General features: G+C 58.5%; 10 protein-coding genes across 10 annotated transcripts; 6 read left to right on the forward strand and 4 right to left on the reverse strand.

The window, feature by feature from the left end:
• Positions 1–144: 144 nt before the first annotated feature.
• Positions 145–1356, forward strand: BKCO1_31000106 (uncharacterized protein; the record flags this gene model as incomplete). Its single annotated transcript, XM_020274273.1, has 1 exon — positions 145–1356. One exon carries the CDS (start codon positions 145–147, stop codon positions 1354–1356), a length of 1212 nt encoding a protein of 403 aa, XP_020129584.1.
• Positions 1357–1776: 420 nt separating this feature from the next.
• On the reverse strand, positions 1777–4224 carry BKCO1_31000107 (exo-beta-protein; the record flags this gene model as incomplete). The annotated part of the gene is made up of 2 exons (XM_020274274.1): positions 1777–3839; positions 3891–4224. 2 exons carry the CDS (start codon positions 4222–4224, stop codon positions 1777–1779), a joined length of 2397 nt encoding a protein of 798 aa, XP_020129583.1.
• A 1331-nt stretch (positions 4225–5555) lies between these two features.
• Positions 5556–6128, forward strand: BKCO1_31000108 (ankyrin repeat domain-containing protein 29 protein; the record flags this gene model as incomplete). The annotated part of the gene is made up of 1 exon (XM_020274275.1): positions 5556–6128. The coding sequence occupies one exon, from the start codon at positions 5556–5558 to the stop codon at positions 6126–6128; it is 573 nt and encodes a 190-aa protein (XP_020129580.1).
• An 826-nt stretch (positions 6129–6954) lies between these two features.
• Positions 6955–9338, reverse strand: BKCO1_31000109 (c6 zinc finger domain-containing protein; the record flags this gene model as incomplete). Its single annotated transcript, XM_020274276.1, has 2 exons — positions 6955–8679; positions 8730–9338. The coding sequence occupies 2 exons, from the start codon at positions 9336–9338 to the stop codon at positions 6955–6957; spliced, it is 2334 nt and encodes a 777-aa protein (XP_020129579.1).
• A 620-nt stretch (positions 9339–9958) lies between these two features.
• BKCO1_31000110 (sulfite oxidase) lies at positions 9959–11453 on the forward strand (the record flags this gene model as incomplete). Its single annotated transcript, XM_020274278.1, has 5 exons — positions 9959–9970; positions 10035–10099; positions 10280–10318; positions 10369–10768; positions 10845–11453. The coding sequence occupies 5 exons, from the start codon at positions 9959–9961 to the stop codon at positions 11451–11453; spliced, it is 1125 nt and encodes a 374-aa protein (XP_020129642.1).
• Positions 11454–11978: 525 nt separating this feature from the next.
• Positions 11979–14720, forward strand: BKCO1_31000111 (glucosyl transferase; the record flags this gene model as incomplete). Its single annotated transcript, XM_020274279.1, has 1 exon — positions 11979–14720. The coding sequence occupies one exon, from the start codon at positions 11979–11981 to the stop codon at positions 14718–14720; it is 2742 nt and encodes a 913-aa protein (XP_020129643.1).
• A 671-nt stretch (positions 14721–15391) lies between these two features.
• On the reverse strand, positions 15392–17809 carry BKCO1_31000112 (cysteinyl-trna synthetase; the record flags this gene model as incomplete). The annotated part of the gene is made up of 1 exon (XM_020274280.1): positions 15392–17809. One exon carries the CDS (start codon positions 17807–17809, stop codon positions 15392–15394), a length of 2418 nt encoding a protein of 805 aa, XP_020129640.1.
• A 267-nt stretch (positions 17810–18076) lies between these two features.
• Positions 18077–19663, forward strand: BKCO1_31000113 (trna methyltransferase complex gcd14 subunit; the record flags this gene model as incomplete). Its single annotated transcript, XM_020274281.1, has 2 exons — positions 18077–18393; positions 18445–19663. The coding sequence occupies 2 exons, from the start codon at positions 18077–18079 to the stop codon at positions 19661–19663; spliced, it is 1536 nt and encodes a 511-aa protein (XP_020129641.1).
• Positions 19664–19917: 254 nt separating this feature from the next.
• BKCO1_31000114 (gamma-tubulin complex component) lies at positions 19918–22846 on the reverse strand (the record flags this gene model as incomplete). Its single annotated transcript, XM_020274282.1, has 2 exons — positions 19918–22722; positions 22775–22846. The coding sequence occupies 2 exons, from the start codon at positions 22844–22846 to the stop codon at positions 19918–19920; spliced, it is 2877 nt and encodes a 958-aa protein (XP_020129638.1).
• A 194-nt stretch (positions 22847–23040) lies between these two features.
• On the forward strand, positions 23041–24401 carry BKCO1_31000115 (glycosyltransferase family 15 protein; the record flags this gene model as incomplete). Its single annotated transcript, XM_020274283.1, has 4 exons — positions 23041–23188; positions 23241–23504; positions 23566–24190; positions 24245–24401. The coding sequence occupies 4 exons, from the start codon at positions 23041–23043 to the stop codon at positions 24399–24401; spliced, it is 1194 nt and encodes a 397-aa protein (XP_020129639.1).
• Positions 24402–25681: the final 1280 nt, after the last annotated feature.

Below are 25681 nucleotides of genomic sequence, written 5' to 3' on the forward strand. Positions count from 1 at the left end.
AAAGCAACGAACGCAAAGACAGAACACTCCTCATCCCGACCACCCCCCCACACACACACCTTGACACCGACCCACCCCTCGCCGTAAGACCCCAATCCACGACCCCAATCCACGACCGCAACCGCAACCGCAACCGCAACCGCCATGACGACACCCCCCGTCCCTCCTCTCGTCCCTCCCCCCGCACCGACAACAGCAGCACCGCCGTGGATCCTCCCCAGCGCGCTGCTCACCTTCGCCGTCGCCGCCGTCGCCGTGCTGCTCGCGTACCACCTCACGTTCCGCCGGGGGATCGACGTCGAGCCGCCGCTGGAGTCGCCGCTGGCTTCGCCGCTGGAGTCGTTGCTGGAGTCACCGCTGGAGTCGCCAATGCAGTCGCCAATGGAGCCGCCGCCGCCGCCGCCGCCGCCGCCATCGGAGGATGACGATGACGATGACGACGACGATGACGATGAGGATGATAAGGAGGAGGAGGAGGAAGAAGAAAAACAAGAGGAAAAAGAGGCAGACCGTCCGCCGCCGTGGTTGCCATCTGCGGCGCCGTTGTCATCCGCGCCGTTGTCATATGCGCCGCTGTCATCTGCGCCGTTATCACCTGCGCCGCTGCCGCCGTGGCCGTCGTCGTTCCCGACCACCGATTCGAAACAGGGCCCGCCGATAGCGTTCGTCCGCAATGGTCGCGTCTTTTCTTCCCGGCCAGAAGAAAACGTCAGCGGCGGTGGCGGCGACAGCAGCAGCAGCAACAACGAGCCTTTATGGCGAGCACTCGCAGGCGGCCGGGGTAATGCGATCGTGCCGCCGATAAGGGCGACGAGGCTGGCGAAGGACTTGCGGCGGGAGTGGAGGTGGAAGCAGGACAGCAGCGACAACAAGAACAACAACGGCGACGACGACGATGACGACGACGACGAGACGTCGAAGCTTCTACCGGGGACGCCTACTCCGTCGGGCATTGGCAAGGCGAACGGTTCTCCGACGACGACGACGACGAAGACGACGACAAGCGGGTCTTTGCCTTGGGCTGCTCGGGAAAACGGCATGCCCTGGATTCGGGCTCAGCGGCCGAGGGATGGAAGGAGGACGAGGGCGGTGCCCAGCGTCGAGCGCGTGGAGCCACCGTGGCGGCAGGGAAACGCCGCCGCGATGGGAGACGGTGATGCTTTCGGTCGATGGAGTGAGCACGGGAGGAGGTCGGGGCTGCCGTACCGTGGATACGTGGGCGATGGTGGTGGCTATCTGGATCAGATCTCGGGCACCTTGGATCTGGTGGTCGATAAGTTGACGATGCATTTCGGGGACGATGGCGGCGAGGAAGACTTGGTGTTTCCGATTACGGAGGAAGAAAGGGGAAGCTAGGGGGGGTCCTGTGGGATTGAAGGCGGGTCGATGGGGCTGCGGAGTACAAAAAGCTCGAGGCGGAGCAGGACTGGAACACCGACGTGGTGCGGCATCTGGGAATGGACTGGACTATCAGCCTTTATCTAAATTTTTAGAATAAAAAGATCAATATGATGAGTTCACGGTACCACTGTTCTAGTGACAATTGTTTGTAGGTAAAAGGTAGTTCGTTGAAAAGGTTACTGAGAAGAAAAAAAGGAAGCTCCTCGTATTATGGCAGCAGTTTGTTATCATTACCTGCCCATCAGATTTCGAGCAAGGACGACCGACGTCCTCCAAGTAAAGCAAAAGAGAGAGACGAAGAGAAGAAAACAGTATGACCCATCATAACTGAATCTTCACTCCTTTTATCGCTCTCTCGACGCGCTCTTCCTCTCTTTAAGTGTTGAACAAATACGCAGCAACGACGCCGCCCCAACCACCGCTGCTGTCCGCACTGGTCGCCACCCCGGCGCCACCGTCACTGACGATGATACGTTCTATAGCCTTGACGTTTGTACCGTAAAGATACGTGCGCTTAGCCTCGCTGATCTCAATGGCGCTCTGCTGGCAGTTGTCGCCGTGCTCTGTGCAAGCCTTGCCAACGCCGCCGTTGAAGAAGGCCCACAGCGCGCCGCCGTACAGGAACAGGTCGCTCGTCCCTTGGTTCATGCGCTCCAGCCACGCCACGCCGCAGTACGGATCGCCGTCGCAGCCCGCGAAGTCCGGGTCGCTCTCGATCAGGTTGTCCTGCCACGGGTAGGGCGCGGCAGCCGAGCCGTTGGGTCCCTGCCAGTAAGGGGTCTCGCTCTGCTGCATGGCAGCGTAGACGTTGCGCGCGTTCCAGAAGTTGTACTGGTAGAGCGTGTTGTGCTCCATGCCGGTGCCAACGAGCCAGGTGCCCTGCGTGGCCTCGACAAGGGCGCCGCGGCCGACGGCAATGGTCTGCTCGCCGTACGGCCCATCGAGGTCATGGTCCGCCGTCCAGCCCCACATGTTCTCGATGTAGGCCGACGATGTGTTGGTCAGGTGGAGCAAGCCCCAGGCGGCCTTGCACTGCTCGGGCGACGCGAGGCAGTTGGTCTGCACCTTGGAGCCGTTAGCGCCGCCGATGCGGAAGTGCGTGTTCCACAGCCCGACGTCGCCCGGTGCATCGCCCGCCATGTTGATCTCGACGAGCTTGCAGCCCTGGAGCACGTCGGCAACGGTGAAGAGCATGTCGCTGATCTGCGCCACACCGACGTCGCCGCTGTTGCCGACCTTGACCATGGCTCGGGGCTCATCCGGATTCCAGAAGTTGCTGCCATTCGCCGAGATGGCGGTGCCGAAGGCGTCGCCGAAGATGCGAGTGCCAACGGGAATGGTGATGGTATCGGTAACGATGTAGGTTCCAGCGGGCCAATAGATGATGGAGCAACCCGCGTACTGTGCAAGGATGGCATTGATGTTCTCTGTGTCGTCAGTTTCTCCGTCACCGTAGACGGGTAGACCGTCGACGGCCTTGATGTTAATAAACTTGTCGACAGAGTATTCTTTGTACGTTGGAGGAGCGATTGCAACATAGTTGGTGCCATCAAGAAGGGCAGAGGTGCGCGGAGTCTTGCCGGCCTGGCCATCGGGGATCCAGGAGTGAGCGCCGCTTCCAGGAGTGGGATAAGCGTTTCCACGGAACCAAGTGTCCTCGACGTTCCCAGAAAGAAGAACCTGGCCATTCAGCTCAACTGTAGTGCCGTCATGTTGGATGTTCTCTAGAACGATGCCGTTGGGTTTGTAAGTGTCAACAGAGTGGATGAAAGTGCCGATGTTGGTGGTGGAGGTGTCGATAACAACGAAAGACCCGCCGATGTCGCTGGCATTGACGCCCATGCCACAGTATTCAAATGTGCTACCTGTGAGGACAATATCGTGACCGCCGAGCTGGGCACCAATGCGGCAACCGTTGAACTTGATACCCTTAAAGAGCCATTGCTGACCGCTGGCCCAGATGCCGATGTAGCCTCCGTTGAAAGTAAGGTCATTGATGAGAAGGTTACTGTTGTATCCATCGCCTCCGGGCCATTCGCCAATCCTCATGCCGATGTGGCTAACCGTGTTGTTGGGCATGTTGAAGACGACATTGGTGATCTGGGTGGCCTGACTGACCGTCCAGTCCAGCAACGTAATGGATTGATTGGCAGAAACGGCAGTTGAGTCGAGTACGACATTCTTGAGGCCGACGTAGAAGTTGATGGTGCCGCCATAACGGGGATCCTTGGCGTAGATGGCATGGCTGTCGCTGAAATTCGAAGCAACCTTGAGGACAGGGGGATCGATAGGATCACCGACGAACATAGTGCCTATGAAAAACTGGAGGGGGGTGTTCAGAAGATAGGTACCAGCGGGGAGGTATACCACGGCAGGCTGGCCGGTAGAGCCGTAGCCGTTGTCCTTCTGAGAACGCGGAGGGCCATTGGTCGGACCAGCTGACAGATTTAGCGCGTGGTTCAGGTGGCGCAAACAAAGATACAACTCACCGTTGATGGCATTCTGAATCGCAACCGAAGCATCGGTTTTGCCTGATTTGTCGGCACCGAAGTCCTTGACTACATTCCGGAACGTACTGTAGTCGCCCAAACCAGCACTGAGATAGGACGACAAGCCGTTGTGAGTGATGTCCTCCAGCCAATACGTGGTGGGATTATCGACGGTGAGAGGACTGCAGGCTGCTAGATACGGCGGTCTAGTGGAATTGAAGGCGGAGCTATTTACAGAGGCCGAAGGCCCGCTCGTTTCATTGTAAAGAGGGTAAGGGGCGGCAGCGGACAGGCCAAAGACCAGAGCCACGGACAGCAGAGAGAAAGACTGCATATGGAAAGAGCGAGGAAAATAGAAAGGAACGAAAGAAGACTGGCGAAGGATCTGCAGGGTTGGGTTGCGGGAAGATGGCGAGCGAAAGGGTTTATAAGCTCAAAGTCATCCTTCTCGCCAACGCGCCCTGATCATCTCCGTGTCAGTGGGTCGGCAGATCATCCGAGGGCCTTACTCGAGCGGCTTTGCCGGTAACTAGGCCTGTGTAGGTGCATCGTGTGCAGATACAGGGACAGGGACAGGGACAGGGTCAGATTGACGGGTGGAGGCCTGATTCGGCAAGAGTACGACATGATTCGCAGAATCGGGTGCGACGATGTGTTTGCCGGATGCAGTAAGCATTGGAAGCGTGTTTCTGTGGATTCAACGGAAAGGAGCGACAAATGCGCGGGCGGCAAGACGGCAGGTTTGGTGGGACGGGATCAAGAATGTCCAAGCACTGAGTTTGGCATGGCGGGCGAGGAGGTGCTGAGGATAATTTGGGGGCCCAAGTTGCGCGCCCTGGCTAGCGGTCACCCGGGGTCTGGCAGGGCGACTGGACCCAGGCGGGCTGCCGACTTGGGCAATCAGAGAAGTGTGATCAGCGTCTGTCTTGGGTGCAAATCCGGGCGCTGGCTTGCATGTCGCGTGGCATCTGGGGGGCCACGGCCGACCAGGAATGGAAGGTAAGGCCTGTGTCTCGGTCGTTGTGTGCAACGCCAACGCTCGGTTGGCTCAGTCGCCCTTTGTGGCGCTCACTGACAGCGGTGAGCAAGACGCGCGTGCTCCAAGCAACGGATAACGCGGGACTCAGCAGCGACTCGGGCGGCTGTTAGGACGCATGGCGAGGGTGTGGTGGATGAAGGGGCATCAGGCAGCTGCAGGGGCCGTGTTGGTGGCGCCCGCGAGAAGGTCCGGCCCGAGCAACAGCAAGCGGGCTCCTTCCATCAACGCTCCTGCTGGAAGCTTTTTTTCTGTGTGCCGAACAGCAGGAGCCCACTTCGCCACTTCTCGACATGTAATGATGTCAATGTGGTCAAGGATACCAGCTGAGCGCCAATGCACGCTGCGTCCATACCCGACGTCGATATTGAACCGCCCCCGCACCTCATGGATTCTTCATGACCATCTGCCCAAACAAGCCTTGTCCGTCAGCAACTAAGCAGCTCCGGCCCATAGCGCCTCTTCTGCGGGCGCCACTTGCCCCGCCGCCACCACTATCCACACCACCCTTATCCCCCAACGACGTGACGATGCTTTCTTTCCTAACGAGCCACGCGCCCCGCACAAACACAGCCTCGCACAACCCGGTCGTGCTGGACAGCCCGGCCGCGGGCGCAGGGCCGGTCACGATGCACTTCTACTCGCCGTCTGCAGCGCGGCGAGTGATGCGGCTGTCGCTGCCGGCGGGGCCCGGTCTCGCCTTACCGCCGCCACACTGGCACCGCTACCAGACCGAGACCTTCGACGTCGTCAAGGGCCGCCTGCTCGCCATCTGCGACGCCATCCCCTCGGGCAAATCCGTCATCCACCCCGGCCAGAGCGTCACCATCCCCAACGGCGCCATCCACCGCTTCGAGAACGCCGCCGATCCGAAGAGCGAGGCGGGGGCCGGCGAGGAGCTGGTCTTCGACTTGTCCATGGATCCGAAAAAGGCCGAGGGCGATGAGATCTTCTTCCGCCATTTCTACGGCTACCTCGACGACTGCGCGAGGGCCCAGAGGTCGCCGGACTTCTTCCAGCTCATGCTGTTTTTGTGGGAGGCGGACACCATCTTGGTGCTGCCCTTCGTGCCTCGCTTTGTGAGCATTGGCTTCGTGTGGTTCACCGGCAAGGTCGTCGGCAGGTGGCTGCTAGGCCTCAATCACTTGTATCCAGAGTACTATCGCAAGGGCGCTGCTCCCGCTGCCACCGAGCCCGAGTAAACAAGATTGACTCTTGATGAATAATGCTTGACGATATCCATCGTTGGTTGGATTCGATGTCTGCATGCAATTTTATAGTCTTAAACTCATATATATATTTCAATCTCAATACTCACAATTTTCCAGAATCCACTGCAGCACAGCATACTTGATTATCATACTGGCGCCGCCTAGTCTGCGTTCTACTTCATTTTCTACGGGATGCATCACCATATACTTCAACCGAGATGCGCATGACCCCCAGTCCATGCCCCATCCATGTACGTATCCACATGACCCCCCACCACCCCCACCCCGTCCAGCGAGCCAAGTCGGGATGAGGCCTTGACGAGAGCGGGGCGGGATGCTCCACCCCCAGCCTCTACGTTCGAAGTTGTGTTGATCGAAATGTTCTGCCCAGCGGATAGGAGAGCGCGGAGGTGGAAGGCCTTTCCTATTCCGGTAAAGGGAGGGCGGCCCGATGGGGAAAGCGATCTTTTTTTGGGTCGTCCGCGACGTGCACGGGCGCAATTTGAAGCTCCTGTTCCCACGTCATGATTCACGATCTCCGTGCAAAGGCCACGCTGATTTCACTGGTTGATATTTTTGTTGCGGGTGGGAAAGAAAAGTTAAATAGATGGCAACGGTGTCGGGCGCAATCACGTTTGAATCGGGTGTCCTCTATATTGACAGTGGTACAAACTCATTTTTCCCCTTTCACACACCATGAAACTACGACATCTATGTTGACAGTACAAACTTGTTTTTTGCCCCTCCTTCCCTCTAGCCCACAGACGCATTGCATTGTTACAAGACAACCCATCCTCCCTTTCCCTCTCTCCCCTAATCACAAAACCTTCGCAACATCCGGATTGCTGCAAAAGATGCTAAAGCAAATCTCAGCAATGACCTTCCCGGCCTCCAGCAGCCGCCGCTCCTTCTCCTCGAGCGTGCGCACCTCGGGGTCGGCGCTGATGCGGTGATACGCCAGCACCATGCGCGGGATGATGAAGGCCTTGCCCGCAAACTGCGTCGTGCGCAGGCGCTCCTCGGCGACCTTGACGAAGCGCTCGATGAGGGCGACGACGCGGCCCTCGACGCTCGGGAGCGTGCGCACGAGGTTGGGCGTGATGGGCGGGTAGTAGCACAGCGATGTGGACGACGAGGGAGACGGGGGTGAGGGCACCGATGGTGGTGGTGGCGGCGGCGGCGGCGGGCAGGGCGTGGTGCTGGTGCTGCCGGGGAAGTGGGAAGGGCCCGGCGGGAGGGTGCCGTCGTGCTCGTCGCGGATGAGCTCGTGGCAGAGGTAGAGGGCGGCGTAGAGCCCGGCGTTTTTGAAGAGCATGCCCGAGGCGTGGAGGGCGGTTGTGCAGATGTTGTCCGTGCGGTTGTTGTTGTTGTTGTTGTTGTCGTTGCTGATGGGACTGTTGCGGCGGCTGCCGTCGGGCGAGTTGCCGGCGCTGGCGGCTCCGTGTTGCTGGCGCTGCTCGGGCGTCGCCGGGGCGGGCGTGATTTGCTCGAGTATGGAGAGAGCTGAGGCGAGGGAGACGTTTTGGGAGTAGGCGTATTTGGGGTCGCCGGCGATGGCAAAAGGGATGTGGAGAGTGAGGAGGTAGCGGTTTTGGAGGAACCTGAGGGCTTCGGTCTGGCAATTACGTGGTTCCTTTTCGAGGCCGTGGAAGGACTTGGAGAGTTGGTTGCTGAGGCTGAGGACTTTGTCGTAGTCATCCTCAGGGATGATTGCATTGACGGAGCATGCGATTTTCATGCGGGTGTAGAATGAGCTCAGCATGCGATCTTGGATGGAAATGGCACCGCTGTCGGAGCAGCAATTTCGTGTCTCCCTGGGGACTGTCGGCAACGCAGTATCCCAATCACCGATTCGTAGAGTGGGCTTCATGCCGGCATTCAGGCAATATTGCAGATCCAACTCTAGAACAGTGTAGAATAGGCGTCGGCGCAGTTCGTGCTCGTCAGGTGGGATGCCGTAAAGTTTGCTTGGGTCTCGATGAAGGCCCATGGCCAAAGCATTCTTGACAAGCGCGCCGGATGATACCCACTCGGCGGTTTCGCTGAGCGAGTATATCTGCCTGAGGAGAACCACAAGGAAGCTTCCTTGTATGGTGCTTATCATGCGTTCATTGGTCTCGGCGGCAGCTCCTTGCCATGTCAAGCCCAAACGCCACCATCTGATGATCCTGGAGCGAGGTATAGGCCTCTCGTCGTTAGGTATAGTACCATTTCCGGCACAGATGACCAGAATCAGGATGACAACGAAGACAAGGCTTGCCTGGGTTGGGGCTTCCCAGAAGCTCTCATACTCGGCGCGAAATTTGGGGCCGTCGAAGAGAGGATACATTCTCTCAATGCTCTGGAAGTAATTGGAAACACAAAAGTCTGCAATTTCCCGGGTAGGGACCTCCGAGTACAGAGCATCGGGAGGTAACTCATCCTGATCGTTTGCCAGTAAAAGCTGCTGGCTGGTCAGGCGTTTGATGCGGATGACAGAGACGCGCTCGCTCTTTTGCCAGCTGGCTCGATCGGAGTGCATGTAGGACATGATGGTACCAAACTGAACTTATCAGCACTCGACGGTAGAGTTGAGGGCGGTAGTTGGAATACCTTTGAAATGAGCCAGGGTGCGCTGCTCCTGCCAAAGTAGACGGTCTCTCCGTTGGCCAAGTAAAGTGCATGATCTTCGCCGGCTCTTGGTTCGAGTGCTGGGTTGGAGGCTGACACAGTGGGGGCTGCGGGTTGGAGAGAGGCACTCGCATTCTGCTCAGAAGTAGAGGGTGGTCGAGGGAGGGTGTAGGGGGACGCTGGGAGAGGGGTGGCTAGCGGAGCGGCAGGGTGGGAGGGAGGACGATGCAGGGAGCGGTAGGTGGTATCATGGCTAGCGGACAGCGATTCTGGGGTTGCAAGGTCGGCTGGCTCCGAGGGCGAGTGGTATGCGGATGCGAGCGGCAGAGCGGAAGTGGGTACGGGAGGGCGGGGTGCAATTGAAGGGCTGGCAGTGCGGCAGTCTCGGCCACGACTGGCCCTTCCCGGGCTGGGGGCGGCGGGGGCTGGTGGGACATGCAGCGGATAGGAGCACTGGGTGTCCCATCCTCGGATGCGGCATCGCTTACAGGGGCGCTCGTGGTCACACTTGACCTTGCGGCGGCGGCATTGGACGCAGCTCAGCTGCTGTCTTGGCCTCGGCGGCTGAGCGGCCTCATCGGCGTGGTCCATGTTTAGTGCAGCGGGGACGGGCGAGCAGGGAGACAATCAGGGCTTCGGTGTGCGCGGGAGCGACGAAGGGTGGGTCTTAAATAGCTCGGCCTCGGCAATGCCTCTCGGATCTCGGTCTCGGAGCCGGTCATGGAAGCTGCTGTTGCTGCCTCGTCCGCGACACGACGCGACGCCTTATCTATACCTATACTCCAGCCTCCCACCACATACATGATGCTGCGCAGATGTAGCTATGATGCAGCCTGTGGGTTTGATCTCGCTCCTTTCTCGTTTCGAGAGCGTGGCTAACTGGCAACCCAAGTCTGGCGCAATACCTCTGTGAGGCAGATGCGGACGCTCACGTATTTTGGAACCAGCTGTGCTCGGAGTAGAATTAACGTCCAATCGTCGCGAAATAGATAGCGTTCCAGCGGTCCAGCGTTCCAGCGGTCCAGCGGTCCAGCGTTCCAGCGTTCCAGCGTTCCTCTCGCACATGACGCGGCAATGACGCGGGAGCAAGGAAGCAAAAGAGCCCCCCAAATCGTCGCGTGTCTGCAGCTCCGACATGGCGGCGACAAACAGCGTTTGACAAACCAGATCTCCACCTGTCACAGCGGGGCACGCACCATCGCAGCCCGACCATGGCCGTTCTGGTATGTCGTTGCCGGTCTTCAAATTGCCTCTTCCGGTGAGCCCTGACGTCACGCATCGACGTAGAACTACGACCACGGCGGCGAGAAGCCGCTCAATCGCGAGCCTCCGCTCGAGAAGTTGATTTCCAGGTAAGCAAGCTACGCTCTCAGTCGCCAACCCAATGCGTTTGTCTCCGGCCGTGTCCACGCGAGGTACGAGCATCTTGTCATGAGACTGATTAGGCTTGACGACTTGTTGCGGGCGTGACTGCCAATAATCACTCGACTCTGTCGTATTGACCCATTTCTGACGCCACCTCGTTGACACAGCTTCATCACCATCGAAGATGGCTACGATCGCAATCACGGGTATGCTCCCTCATCTACAAACTTGACAAACTGCCCTCACCGCTGCGCAGTGCAATCCCCAACATTGACGCCAAAACCCACCGCGTCACTGTTGATGGTGCCGTCTGCACGCCCCTCTCACTCTCCCTCCAGGACTTGCAATTTCTTCCGCAGCACACCGTCATCTGCGCCCTCCAGTGCGCCGGCAACCGACGCCACACGATGCGCACCGAGATGAAGGAGGTCAGCGGTCTTGACTGGTTCGACGGCGCCGTCATGAACTGCAAGTGGCGCGGCCCTCGTCTGCGTGACGTCTTGCTCAGCGCCGGCGTGGGCTTTGCCGAAGCGGAAGCGCAGCACGTCGCCTTTGCCTGTCACCAGAACCCGTGTCAAGAGGACGAGTGGTACGGCGCGAGCGTTCCGCTACCGAGGGCGATGGCCGAGGATGCCGACGTGCTGCTTGCGCTGGAGGTGCGTAAGATGCGAGATATTGCCCTCGTCTTCCTCTTCCTCTTCCTCTTCCTCTTCCTACTACCGATAAATACAGATGAACGATGCCCCGCTCACGCCCAACCACGGCTTCCCCGTCCGCATAGTCACGCCTGGTATCGCCGGCGCCCGCTCTGTAAAATGGCTTGATCGTATAACCGTCCAGAACCACGAGTCTCCCAACCACTACCAGCAGCGCGACTACAAAATTCTGCCCCCGGAAGTCGACTCCACCGACAAGGCCGAGGGCGTTTGGGATCGCGTTCCCGCCCTTCAGGACATGCCCGTCAACTCAGTCATTGGCGTTCCGGCAAATGGCTCGAAATTGGGGCGGGACACGGAAGGCATGATCGAGGTGAAGGGATATGCGCTGCCAGGGGGAAGCTCGGGGCCGGTAGTCAGGGTAGAGGTGAGCGCGGATGAGGGGAAAACGTGGCAGGATGCAGAGCTATTGGGAGATGAGCAGTATGAGGAGGACGGGGCAAATCTGAAATGGGCGTGGCGCTTATGGCGAGCGAAGCTCAAGGTGGAAGAAGGGAAAGGTAAGATGATGTTGAGCCGGGCTACTGACGAGGGTGGGAACGCGCAGGAAGAGCGGTGCCAGTGGAATCTGAGGGGATGCGCCTACAATGGCTATGGAGAGGTCAAGCATCTGGAAATCGTTTGAGCACAATTTTCTTTCGTCTCGATTTAGCTCTGGCCGTAAGTTTCTTAGTCGACGTCGTTTACCGTGCCGACATTCAGAGCCAAAGGATAACGCTAATATGATGTGTGAGAACAACGGGGTGGAAGCTACTATTCTCTAAGCTAGAAATTGCAAATCATCTCCAAGTTTTGCCCTTGCGCTCTCCAGGACTTCCACATCTCAGTTGGCACAAATTGCCGCGCCTATAAGACGTCTGGGTATGCCAGCAACTGAGACGCATGGCATGGTGAGTTGGGGTCGAATAGCCTAATCCACGACGGCCATGGCATCATGTTTTGTGCCTATTGTGTTTTTCCTATTGTTGGCCATAACGTTTCAAGTATGCCTCCGTTTCTATTGACCCTCACGTGCACAATGGCACCGAGTGAAACAAGACAATTGTAAGAAGCTCACAATAAGACGATGCTTTGCACAAAACTTCTATGTCTCCCGCTCTTTCTGCAGACATTCAACATCAGTCAACAGCTGCCACTACCACTGCTTCTTATGGATCCCACGCAATGGTCTTCGGGCTTTACTGGCACGCCCACGCTGTCGATATCACCGGCGCCTCGCAGCACCTCACGCAACTCGCGCAACTCGCGCAACTCACCCGCTCCAGCTCAGCCATACACCATGGCTTCGTCTTCGTACCCGCCTACTTACGGCTTCACTGACCCGACCGTCCCCAATCAAAGCACTCCAAACCCGCACCAACCTTCCGCGTCAGGAAGCCCGGTACCAATGTCGACGACCGCTCACCCTCAGAGTAACCATACAGGCTATCTCGCGGCCTCGTCTCCCGTCATGCAGACTCCGGCAATGGGCTTTCCTACATTTCGCTATGCCGCTAACCCGGGCATCAAGGACCGCTTTGGCATCGCAGGCCAAGCCGAGAGTCAACAACAGCAAGCGCTCCAAGCACAGTATCAGCAGCACTTGTACCAGCAACAACAGTTCCAGCAGCAGTATGAGCAGAACCAATACCAGAAGCAGCTGTACCAGCAGTACCAGCAACAGCGCCAGCAACAGCAGTATCAGCAACAGCGCCAGCAACAGGCGCAACCTCTGCACCAGGCTTCCGCTTTGGTTGGCACCGTCAACCAGCAACTCTTGACTGTACCTCAGCAACAGAGGCATCAGCAGCTACAGCAGTTTTCCTCACCCATTCCCCCACCCACGGCTGCCAATCAACAACAGTATCTTCAGCCTCAACTGCTCGCGGCAGCGTCACCGAACCAGATCAACTCCCAGATAAGCCAACAGCACAACTTCACAAGCAACGAGACCAGCGCGCCAGCTGCTCCCGCCGCGGTCTCGCCCAGCACCACCGTCTTCACCACCGCTGCTCCCGTCGCCGATGCCCCCGTCACCGACTCCCCTGCCATCAGTTCCCCTTCCACCGGCGCCGTTCCTGCCCCAACCACCACCACCACCACCGCAGCAGCACAGCAGCAGCAACAGCAACAACAACACCACCAAAACCAACCCCACCACCAACCCACCGACCACATCAACCTCAACCCCAACCTGATGCCCCCACCCGCCCCGCTCATCGAGCCGCACCCGCTCTCCAAATCCGTCGCCTCCCTCGTCCTCCTCCACCACCCCCTCCCCCAGCGCGCCGTCGCACAGCTCTCCATGACCACAGCCTCCAGCCTACTCCGCCTCTTCGCCGACTTCGAATACCGCGACCTATCAGCCGACCACCACCACCAGCACCGGCCCAGCGACGTCGCCCAGCTGACGCCGACGACGCGCGCGTGGCTGGCGGCGCACCTGCGCGAGCTCAACGCCGCGAGGCGCGTGAGCGCCGCACGCCTGTGCGCGCGGTGGCAGCGGTGCGTGCGCGAGCGGTGCGTCCGCGTCCGCGTCGCGGGTTCGCGGACCGGGGGCAAGGTGGAGTGGGTGCCGCAGGAGGGGCCGGAGGTGCCGGGGGGCAGCGAGTGGGAGCTGAAGATGTTGGATTGGGAGGCGCGGGAGGCGTTGGGGAGGGTGGAGAGGCTGTCGGAGGAGGATCGGAGGAAGGGGCGGGCTTTCGTCATGCCGTTGATCAGGCCGGGGTGGGAGTTCTTGCAGCTGAGGCAGGTGAGGGGGCCGAGTGCGAAGGAGTGGGAGGATTTCGTGGTGGATGATGTGGGGGAGTTGAGGAGGCAGAGGGAGAGTAGGGAGAAGGAGGAGAGGGAGAGGGAGGAGAGGAGGGTGGCGGGCGAGGATGAGGATGGGGGGAGCGGGGATGATGGTGGTGGTGGTGATGATGAGGTTAGGGTTGTTGGGTCGAGGGTTCTGAGCGATGAGGAGATGAGGGCGGTTGCGGCGCAGAGGGGGGCGAGGGCTGCGAGGCAGTCGGCTTCGACGAAGAATGTTGCTGCTGCGAGCAGTAAGCCGAAGAAGGCGTCGCTGAAGTCGGCGGCTCAGAAGAAGACGCAAGGCAGGAAGAAGAGTGCCGCAGCGAAGGCCAAGGAGAAGTCTTCCAAGCGCGTGGAGTTCAGCCATGTTGCAGAAAACGCCGGCCAGACCAACGTCACAGCTCCTATACAGTCGGCTCCGCAGGTAGCGGATTATCCTCCCATCTATGGCGAGGCGCCTCAGAGCACCAACCAGGACACCTCCGTTGCTACCGCCGACGCCAGCAACACTCCAACTGCTCAAGTGTCTGATTATCCACCCATCTACGGCGAGGTGCCTCAGAACACCAACCAGGACACCTCCGTTGCTACCGCCGCCGCCGCCAGCAATACTCCGACTGCTCAAGTGTCCGATTATCCTCCCATATTTGCCGACGACACCACACCCTCAGGACTACCCGACTACCCTCCCATTCACGCCACCAGCACTGCCTCCCCTGTGGTTTCCAATCACGGTCCCACTCACGCCACCGACAACACAACCGTCGGCGAGTCCGCCATCTCTCCCAGCACTCAGCCCAGCCCCACCGCGACCGGCGCCTCGAACGCCCAGCCTCCCTTCATAGGCACTTCGATCGACCCCCCTAGTATCGGCGAGTCCCTTGGTTCGGGAACAAACGATGCGACTGAAATTTCGAGCGGGGCTTCGGGTTCTGCTCTGCTGGGTAACCAGACTTCCGCCGACCCGGACAGCCACAATGGCGGCGGCGGCGGCGGCGACGACGGCAACGTCGAGGCTGAAGGAACGATACCGCCGCATGTGGATGGCGTTTCCAAGTCCAACAATCATGGGGACAATGATGAGCTATATGACCTCTTTAAGGGTCTTGGCGATGAGTGAGGAAGGAGAGGTGCGGTCGATCGTGCTCCTCGGAACTTTTTTCTATTTCTTTTTTCCCTCATCGCATGCGTACGCTTGTTTGACAAGTGTTGCATGGAGATTGCTTAATTTCTTGTTTTGATTGTCGTTCACCACAGGGGGCCTTGGTCTCGTAGGTCGACAAAGTTTACTATTTAGACGTCTGGGCACACATGGACTTTGGATAGAGGGTCCAAAATATCCGAGTAACATCACTTCATAGCGCTTCTGGAGCCCATATAGCCGTACAATGGACCACATGAAATCTGATCTCTTTCACGGTGGACGTCCAGACATAGACGTGAACTTTGTGAACACTTCTACATTGGAGGTAGATACTCAAGTGTCCATATACAAAAAGTACGAGCCCTGTGACTACGAACATAGATACAGGCATACCCCATGTAACTAGAATGCGACATTGGTGTAGGCTACTGTATCTGTCAAGGCAACATCGAGCGAGCGAAACCGTAAACTTCACACATAATGAGGAGAAATCCATACCGCAGTAAGTAGAAGCAATCAACATTCAGGTCCACACAGCTTTTGCTAACATCGCGCTTCTTCTAGCGCCTTTTAAAGCAAGGCTCTCCGTCCGCAACACCTTCCTATACAGCCCACGCCAGCCACCTCCATCAAACCGTCTCTCTCCATTACTTCTTCTGCTCCGCTAACCATTCCTCATGCAGCTTCTTCTGCCTCTCCCACTCCTTCCTCAACTTCTTCGTCCGACTCTTCGGCAGCTCCTCTCCCTTGGCGTCCCTGACCGGCAGCCCCTCGTCATCCCACGCGCTGTACTCGGCCGAGCGGAACATCTCGAGGTGGCTCAGCTTCGCCTTCTCGGCGAGGGCGGCCTTGCGCTCCAGCTCCTCGCGCTCGCGCTTCTCCTTGGCCGCCAGCTTGGCCGCGGCCTGCGCGTCCTTTTGCTCGCGCGCGGCGATGAGGTCCGCCGACAGCGGGCGCACCAGCGCGGGGAGCTGCTGCGCGTCGCGGTCCTCGAGGTAGATGCCGAGGTCCCAGAGGTGCGCGTCGCGGAGCCTGTCGCACAGCGACAGGAAGTCCTTGGCCGGCGCCTGCTTGTCCGCCAGCGACTTGACGTCCTCCTGGAACTGCGTGTAGACCTCGGCGTACGGGACGGCGTCGGCGGGCTGCTCCGCCGCGGCCGGATCCTTGGAGGCGAGGTCTTTGATGGCGGTGACGTCCATGGTGCCGGACTTGGCGGCGTCGCGGACGGCGTCGCGGAGGGCGGAGACGGGGTACACGAAGGGCTGGGCGGGCGCCGGGATGTCGATGCCGGCCCAGCCGATGCGGTTGGCGTCGCTGAGGCCGGCGATGCCGTCGAGACCGAAGATGGTGACGACCTTGGTGATCCAGCGGCCGATCGTGAGGGCCGTTGCGTCTGATAGCGAGGCCTTTGTAGCTGCCGAGTTGTAGTCTGTAATCAGACGGGAAACAACTTGCATAGCGCCGGGGGTATCGAACGAATCGCAGAGTGTCTTGTCGAGTTCTGTTTGCGCAGCACTGAAGGCCGTCTGAAGAGCAGAGTCCGCCTCGGCCGACGCCGCGTTTTCGGGCGAAGGATGCCTCTCAAGGTCCTTGACCTTGAAAAAGAAGTTGTTGACCTTTTCCTCCCAAGCGGAGCCCTCCTTGACGAGACCCTCGGTGATTTCGACGGGCTCCTTCCAGCCGCCCAATAGGAAAACGATGCGCAGGGAACGAGGAGTCCAGTCACCGCGACCCAGCGCTTCTCTGATGGTAGTGAAGTTCTTGAGGGACTTGGACATCTTTGACCCGGAGATGGACAGGTGTCCCATATGAAGGAAGTAGTTGATCCACTGGTGGCTTTGGTGGTCGTGCTTGCATTCCGCCCAGAAGGCTTCGCTTTGGGCCAACTCATTGTCGTGGTGAGGAAAAGCAAGGTCGATACCTCCAGAATGGATGTCCACCTTCTGGCCGAGGACATCTGACGCCATCGCAGAACACTCAATGTGCCAACCTGGCCTGCCCATGCCCCAAGGACTTGGCCATGCCGGCTCACCCGGCTTTGATGACTTCCATAGAGCGAAGTCAGCATCCGAGCGCTTCTCGGCGCTCTTCTTGGTGAGGGCGCCTTCTCCGTCAGCCAGGAGATCCTTGTCATTTCTGTTCCACGGCTCTAGGCGTGCGTAGGAGTTGCCATCCTTTTCAAAGGCCTGGATGTCAAAGTACACAGAACCGTCTGATGTGACGTAGCCGTAGCCATTCTTCACGACCTTCTCCACAAAATCTACGATTTGCGGGCCGTATTCAGTGACGCGGGTCACCACGTCTGGATCCAGGCAGTTCAACGCGCGCACGTCTTCCATGAAGCGGCGCTCGAATTTCTGGGTCAACCTGGTAAAAATGCTGTGGTCGTTGGCGTCTATTGTGTGGCCGTACAGGGAGTCGAGGTATGGCAGCAGGACATCTTCGGCCTTGGTGTAGAAGTCCGTCACGCTGGTCTTCTTCGCATCCGCCAGAATCAAAGCCTCGGCAGCGGCGGATGCTGTCTTCAGGTGCATCTTGACCTTGGCCTCCTTGTCACCGGGCGGACCATCGCCCTCGACCGCCTTACCCGCCAAAACGTGTCCATATGCCTTCTTTGCCTCTTCCGCGTATTGCTCAGGCTGCGCGTCGGCAGGAAGCAGAGAGAGGTTCTTCTTCAGGTAGGCCTCGAAAGCCTTCTTCGCTACGGACAGCGTCTCGTCGTCCAGCTCTGGGTGGCTGTCGACATATTTTGCGAGTATATACTGTTGTCTGCCGCGCAGAATGATCTTGTCGTCGACGTCGGTAATGTTCATGACGAAGCGCACGTCGTATTTGAAGTAATCGCGCATGATGCGGCGAATGATGTCGGTCGAGACATAGTTGCGGGCATGGCCCAGGTGGGCATCGTCGTAGACGGTGGGACCGCAGGCGTACCAGGAGACCTTGTTGCCGTCAATGGGCACGAAGGGGACCTTGGAGCGGGTCAGGGAGTTGTAGACGTGGAGCGGCGGGAGATCAGAGCGGGCGTGCGGCGCCTGCCACGGAGGTTGGGTGCGGCCGGACATGGTGCGGGTGAAGGGCCGGCGGACCAAGAACGAGCGGATCCGGAGCGCGAAAGTGAGGCTTTGTGGGTGCGGGCGGCGGAGTGGCAACTGTGGCATCTATCTCATTGTTGTTCGTGTCCCAGCAGTGAGTCAGGACAGCACGTCTTCGTTTTGGGACGCACAGCTGCAAGCCCAGACCCTGGCGCCGATCGGCCGCGGGGCAAGCTCGTCCGCGACTTTTTTCGCCCGCCGAACGTCACTACTCCCACATTCCACCAGACGCCCGCCATGCCGTCCTTTCGCCCTTCGCCCTTCCTCGACCCCGGCGCAAAGACTCGTGATGGTCAACTGGCCCTGGTCCATCTCAGTCGCGAGCACCTCACTCCTGTCGTCATCAATGCCTCTCCCGACGCCGAATCCTTGTATGCCGAAGGCTGCGTCGTCAACACCCGTTTCGGCTCCTTTCCCCACAGCACCCTGGTGAACGTGCCATGGGGCATGCAAGTGCGTGCCGCCAATGTAGACACCGGACGTCGCGGAAGGAAGAGCAACAAGAAGCGGAAGCGCGAGGAGAATGCCCAAGGCGATGACGACGACAGTACTGCGTGAGTCCACCTTCACTTGTCTGCCGGGACAGTTTTGTAACGTTTGAGTAGGAAGGATGTCGGCTTCGCATCCACCGGATTCACCCATTTGATCCCTCCGACGCCCGAGACTTGGACCATCTCGTTGCCGCACCGGACACAGGTCGTCTACACCCCCGACTACAGCTACGTTCTCCAAAGGTTACGAGTCAGGCCAGGGGATACCTTGATCGAAGCAGGAGCTGGAAGCGGTTCATTCACGCATGCCTCCGTCCGCGCGACCTTCAGTGGCTACCCTCTTGCCGAGGCGGAAGAGCCGGCGCAGGAGCCGGCGCAAGCAAACGGCGCGGAGGGCGGCAAGAAGAAGCGCAAGAAGTACGGCCATGTGTACAGTTTCGAATACCACGAGCCGCGTGCCGTGACACTGAAAGAGGAGCTTAAGGAGCACGGAATGGACCAGCTGGTCACCGTCACGCATGCCGACGTCTACAACGACGGCTTCAGTGCTCCCGAAGACGGTACCGTCCCCCAAGCCGACGCCGTATTCCTGGACCTACCCGCACCGTGGATGGCCCTCAAGCACCTCACGCGCAACCCTACCTCCGCAACCTCCGCCAACACCGCTTCAAACACCCCGGAACCCACGTCCGAAGCCCCTGCAGGTTTCCGCTCGCCGCTCAATCCCAAGAAGGCCGTCCGCATCTGCACCTTCTCCCCCTGCATCGAGCAGGTCCAGCGCACCACGTCCGAGATGAGGCGGCTGGGCTGGGTAGACATCGAGATGGTCGAGGTCCAGCACCGCCGCATCGAGGTGCGCCGCGACCGCGTCGGCCTGCACGAGGAGGGCCTCCGCGGCGTCAACGCCACGCCCGCCACTGTCGAAGAGGCGCTCGGCCGCCTCCGCGAAGTCGAAGGCCGCATCAAGAACTTCCACGAGACTATGCACGGCAGCGCCGCGGCAGCGGCGGAGAGCAGTGAGCAAGGGGGCCCGGACTCGGACCTTGGAAAGGGTTGGGGCAAGGAGAGCAAGGAGCAGCGGTTGCAGCGCATCAGGGAAGAAGAAAAGAGACGGAAGGTCTTCAAGGAGGGCAGGCTGGTGCATCGTACTGAGCCCGAGATCAAGACGCATACGAGCTACCTGTGTTTCGCGGTGCTGCCGCGGGAGTGGACGCCAGAGGATGAAGAAAAGGCGAGAAGGAAATGGGCAAAGGGTGGCCCTGCGGCTGAAAAGGAGGCGGCTGAGAAAGAGGCTGCTGAAAAAGAAGCGGCTGAGAAGGGTGCTGCTCAATAGAAGCAGACGGGAGAGAAGGACGCTGAAGAGTAACAATCGTCGAACCCTACTTTGCCTGGCTTGAACAGGCCGCAGTACGCTAGACATTAGATCAACATGGCTGTTAGCAATGCTTCTCGAGAACGCTGTCGCGAGACCGTGTCAGCATGCATTGTCTCAGCTGTGCGACTCAAGCGGCACAATATGACAGTTGCTTCCATTCGCGGGTATATTCATAACACCGTCGTCTCTTAAGCGACGGCTGCGTACATTATTCAACCTCTGCCGCCACCAACTTTTCCTTGCGCGGCTTCCCATTCCAGCCTTTCGGCTAGCACCTCCCAACACCTCTCGCCGCCCGCCCTACTCACGCCCCTCAAGCCCGCAATGACGAATGCAAAGTGCTTCTCAAACGCCTCTTTCATCCGGCCCAACCTCTCCTGCATCGACCCCCTCTCCCTCACCGCAGACCTCTTCCTCCCCTTCTTCCCCACACCCCCGTCCTCGCCATCCAACTCCGCACCACCACCACCACCACCTTCCGCCTCATCTTCCGACGACTCGTCCGACACCTCCGCCAGCGCAACCTGCAACCCACTGACCCTCCTCCCCCCCTTCTGCACACCCGGCCTCTTCCTCCCCGCCACCCCACTAACCCTCCTCCTGCCATCCGCCGAACCCCCCACCGTCGACCGCCCCCACTCCGCCGCCGCCGCCGTCATCATCCGTCCCTCCTGCCCTTCCTCCTCCTCCTCCTCGCTCGCGGCGACGAGATCCGCAAACGCGACGCACAGGTCCAGCAGCTCGACGAGCGCGCCGTGGAGGGGCGCCAGCCGCGGCGCCAGCAGGCAGCGATCCTCGAGCGCCGCGACGTGCGCGGCGTGCACGGCGGCCATTTCGTCGATGTCGGCGGCGCGGGCGAGGGCGGCGCGGAGGCTGGCCGTGGAGGCGGCGAAGACGGTCTCGGTGAGGTAGGAGTGCAGGGTGTCGGCGAGCCAGAGGAGGCGGTGGCGGAGGTGGTATTGGAGGTGCTTGTGCTTGGCGGCGGCAGCGGCGCGCTGGTTTTGTGGTGTTGTTGTTCGGTGGAGGGCGGCGGTGCTGCGCCAGAGGCTGGAGGTGCGGAGGACGTAGCGGGCGCGGTAGACCTGGAGGAGCAGCACGAAGACGCGCTGGTAGGTGGCGGTGGAGTGGCGTTGGATGACGTTGACGATGTGCCAGGGGAGGAAGTAGTCGACTGCGATGGCGGCGAGGGCTTTGACGCTGCGGGGGCTGGTGCTCTTCTCCTTGACGGACACTGTGCGGATCGCGAGCTTGTCGGCCAGGACGCTGGGTACTGTTCCGTATATGCTTCGTGCAATCTCGCTCATTACGTAGCGGTCGTTCCAACCGCGGCGTCCGCGATCGAGCTTTTCGAAGACGGTGTCGGCAAATGCCTGCATGAGCGAGCCGTCCTTTGATAAGTAGATGAAGTCTAGTGCATCTAAGGACTCCCAAAGACCATAGCCGGAGAATAGCCTCTCGCGTAAGATGGAGGATGCGAATGTATACTTGCTGCGAATCCAGTCCTCGAAGGCGAATCCAAATAGTTCGGAGAAGGGTGCCAGAGGGATTGATGAAGAGTCGAAAGTGCTTGCGCCACATACAGCCTCGAGGTCCAGTCGTGGCTCTGTTACATCCGACGAATCAGAAAGATGATGGCCGAGTTCTTTCAAGAAGATGACACTCTTGCCAGAATTGAAGATTCTCTTCGCTGCCGGATGCAAAAAGCTGGGAGCGTGCAGTTTGCCCAACTGGTCACGTCGAAGAATGAACTGATCGTGCCACAGCGATGCTGCTTCACTGGATTTATCCACTGTACCGACGAAAAAGATTTGATCATTGATGCCAAGTTCGCCCTCCTCCATCCAACGCCGGATTGGCTTCAGGTAAGTTTGCAAGCACCGGAAGAAAATTCGCGAGAGGACAGAGAATAAGTCGGCATCTCCAGCCATCTGGGCCATGTTGATTTCATCATACAGGCCTTCTAGTAAAAGGAAAGGGCTCCGTTGGGCACTTTGTGAAGCTTCCGTGATAAGCCTCCTGATGCGTAAAAGAGGACTTGCTCTTTGCCGGACCTTAGTCGTCACCGCAATCAGGCTGACTGTCACCGGTCGACCAGAACCAAGGCAACAGTCTTGCAATTGCGCAACGAACGTATCAAAGGACCGAAGCTCTTCAACTATGGCTGCCCTGAAGGTTTGAAGGAGAGCAATCGTTTGCTCAAACTTCACCCAGAAACGCAACTGCAGAAGTGTAGTGCCAATACCCGCGAGCTCTTGCAACTGGTGTTGCCAGGTAGGGATCGCTGTATGGCTTAGAGCGTAGTTCTTCGAGAGTTCCATTCTCCTCAGGTCTTTGTTCAGAGTAAACAGAGACGCGGGCACGCCACGTAGCATGAACAATGTCTCTCGCACCGCTTGAAGCTCAGTGATGTGGGTTTCTGGCTTGGGCAGCATTGAGTCACGCTTATGTGATTGCCTCCAAAATTGAGCTTCTTCGATGCCCTGCAGGACAGAGGGATCAGGGGAGATGATGCATGCCTCAGCAGCAGCAGTGAATTCGTCTTCGTCAACGACGGATGAGGCCGGAGTGGTGTCCTCGGTTGCCGCGCGTTTTCTCTGTCGCGGCGCAGGTTCGGATTGCTCATCTTCGGAAGATTCGGCGGCATAGTCAATGTCGTCCCAAATGCCCTCCTCGTCCAGCGGATCATCGGCAATGATCTCGGCCCATGTGAGCTCAGGTGCAGGCTTCGGTGGCTTTATCCTCTCAAGGTCCTCCAAGCTAGAGTTCTCGACGGGGCGGTCCGACAGGCTAAGGAACAGGGCTAGGATATCCGGCGTCGTTTTGGTCTGCAGTCTGAGCAACTCCCTGACGCGATCTTCCAGGGCCTCGGCCAAGTCCTCGCGGTCCCGGACTATGAACTTCTCAATAAGGCCCTCGTAGCTGGATTGCACGTCGAACTGGTTCACGCGCGCCCACTGCTGGGACCGGAGGCCCCTCAAGACGGCATCTCTGGTTCTTCTGAATTTGCGCGGGTTGTCCTGCAACCAAGTCAGCTGTGCGGCAGAACGGGCGGGTGCAGACACGACGGACCGAAGCGGAGGGTCCCACGATTTTGTATATAAGCTCGGTGGCGGCGCTGTGCAGGCTGGCAGAGTGCGCCATGGCTGTGGGGGATTACATGGTGGTTGCGATGGGGTTGTCGTTGGGTACGTCAGGCGCACGGCCGGGGGAGGCGCGTCGGCGCGGGAACAACAGCGCCGGCAGAACCGCGGCAGGGCACACGCGTACCACCGCCGACGCCATCGCCGCAGGAGAGAGCTGGCAATCCCGTCCCTCTACATCGCCATCTCTCAATCATGGCGCTTCCACGGGGTATGCGCGCCCTGGCCGCCGTCACCCTCGTCCTCTTCATCTTCGTCCTTTTCCAGGTATTCCAGGGTCCCACGTCGCTGTCAGGACCCTCGCACAAGATCGATGATTGGGTTAAGGATCCCCAGAGTGATCGTAAGCTCGCCTCCACACTTGCCTCCGCCTATCGCTGCTGACCGCATTGTAGCTTCAGGAGAGCCCGCCGAGCCGCTGCGACGAGTCGAAGGCAACAACTATGCCGCCGATAACCTGAACTCCGACCGCGTCAACGCCACCATCATGGCTCTCGTGCGCAATCAGGAACTGGACCAAATGCTGATGTCCATGAGGGATTTGGAGCGCACATGGAACCACAAGTTCAACTATCCCTGGACCTTCTTCAACGACGAACCCTTCTCCGATGAGTTCAAGCGCAAGACGAGCGCTGCCACCAAGGCTCGGGTCCGCTATGGTATGTTTACAACAGGGGTTGGCTGTGCATTTTGGCCCTGAAGGCTGATGAAGGATTGCAGAGCTCGTCCCCAAAGAACACTGGGACGTGCCATCGTGGATCAACATGGACCTCTTCGATGAATCCGCCGAGCTTTTGAAGGAACAAAAGGTCCAATACGCCGAGAAGATCTCCTACCATCAAATGTGCCGCTGGAACAGCGGCATGTTCTACAAGCACCCCGCCCTGAAGGATTATCGCTGGTACTGGCGGGTGGAGCCGAACGTACACTTCTTCTGCGATGTTGACTATGACGTATTCGCCTGGATGCAGGACCACAACAAGACCTATGGATTCACCATCAACCTTTACGACAGCCCCCAGAGCGTGACCACCCTCTGGCCTGAGACTCTCAAATTCTTGGCATCCGACAACCACGCCGAGTTCTTGCACTCGAACAATGCTATGGACTGGCTCACGGACAGCAAGCGTCGCGAGCAGCACAATCTCCTCGCCAACGGTTACAGCACTTGCCATTTCTGGAGCAATTTTGAGGTCGGCGACATGGACTTCTGGCGTAGCCGCCCGTACGAGGAGTACTTCCAGCACCTGGATCGCTCTGGTGGCTTTTTCTACGAGCGTTGGGGCGATGCACCGGTACATTCGATAGCACTGGGCATGTTTGAGGACAAGAGCAAAATCCACTGGTTTGTTGTACCTAATCACTTTGAGGTAAAACCATTCTGACATCACTTTCTCAGGTTCCGCGACATTGGCTACCAACACATCCCTTTCTTCAATTGTCCCACGTCGCCCAAATGCAAGGGCTGCACCGGTGGCAAGTTCACCGACGGTGAAGCCTGGCTCAACAAGGAAGACTGCCGGCCGAACTGGTTCAAATTTGTCGGCACCGATTAAAGCACGACCGGATCTTTCTTGGACTTACTGATTAGAGCGGGCTTGGGGCGGCGTTGGCGGGAAAGGAGAAATAATGCGGGATGATTGGGAAATCACTGAAACATGATGAACAACGGCTGCTACGCAGAGCTTTCTTGCGAAGCCATGTCATCTAACGGATCATATCTTAAGCGGCTTACTTTTGGCCATTGTAATATTCTTACAAGTATACCCCTCGAACGCTTTCCAGAGGGATGTGCGAAAGCGGATAAGGGCGGCAATTTGGATTCCTTTCTTGAACGAGGCTCGTTCATAACCAGTCAGACTTCCGTCACATACGATTTGCTCAATGCCTCCAGCGGCAAAGCTGCCCACTGCATACATCAATCTTAGGAGCTCTGCTGGAGCGAGCTGACACCTCACCCAGCCTGCTCGAGATGCCTCGGCGAACGTGACCAGTGACAATTGTAACGCCTTCCTCATATCGGATGGCATTCGCACAGTACTATATCAAAACTGTATGCTAAAGCCTCGTCGTATCATATCGTAGTATCACCGAGGCTGAATTTAGAGAAAAGCAACTCAAACGTTTTAGAGCTCCCATGATAGAATCAAAAGTAGTATCCCTTGCAAGCCTTACGGATGGATAGCTCTAGATACAAATCCATACGTTTGGACCTGTACGTCATAAAATTCATTTCCGTGATCTATGTTCTGCTTCGTGGAACTACTGTCCAACAGTGATTGATCCTTGTCTTACGTTTTTTTTCTCGCTGACTTTCTCTACAAAGGGACAATGGGAGATCCACCGGAAGTCTGAGAATAGAGCAACTATCCGCATTCTTGCGCCAAACGACGAATATAATAGGAGGGTCTTAGTGTAGAGACTTGACCTGCTATCTCAACGGCGCTGCACAATAAGAGAAGTCACACACCGAGAACCGGAGAACGCATACTCTCAGGGTTCAGCGCCCATCTTCATGTATCCCCTCCCCCTTTTGTTGTGGAGTGATGGCAGTGGCTTGCCTTCTGACCGCAAACGTTTTGAGACAGCAGCCCCTTCGGGTACACCGGCAACCCGGTTCCCCCTCACTGCATTGCCTGCATCGGCCTCGATGGGCTGTTGCCCGTTATTCGAACGGCTCCATATATGAGCGCACTGCTCCTTCATGCCGGACGCGTGTTTGGCGGTGACGGAACGCCTCGTTGATAGTGGGGCACGAGAAGGGGGTTGATCGACTAGGTTGTGGTTGGCTGGATGTTTCTGAATCCGAGCTGTCCGAACCCGAAGTTGGCACGAA

This window comes from Diplodia corticola (assembly GCF_001883845.1).
Source record: "Diplodia corticola strain CBS 112549 chromosome Unknown scaffold31, whole genome shotgun sequence".
NCBI classification, from domain to species: domain Eukaryota; kingdom Fungi; phylum Ascomycota; class Dothideomycetes; order Botryosphaeriales; family Botryosphaeriaceae; genus Diplodia; species Diplodia corticola.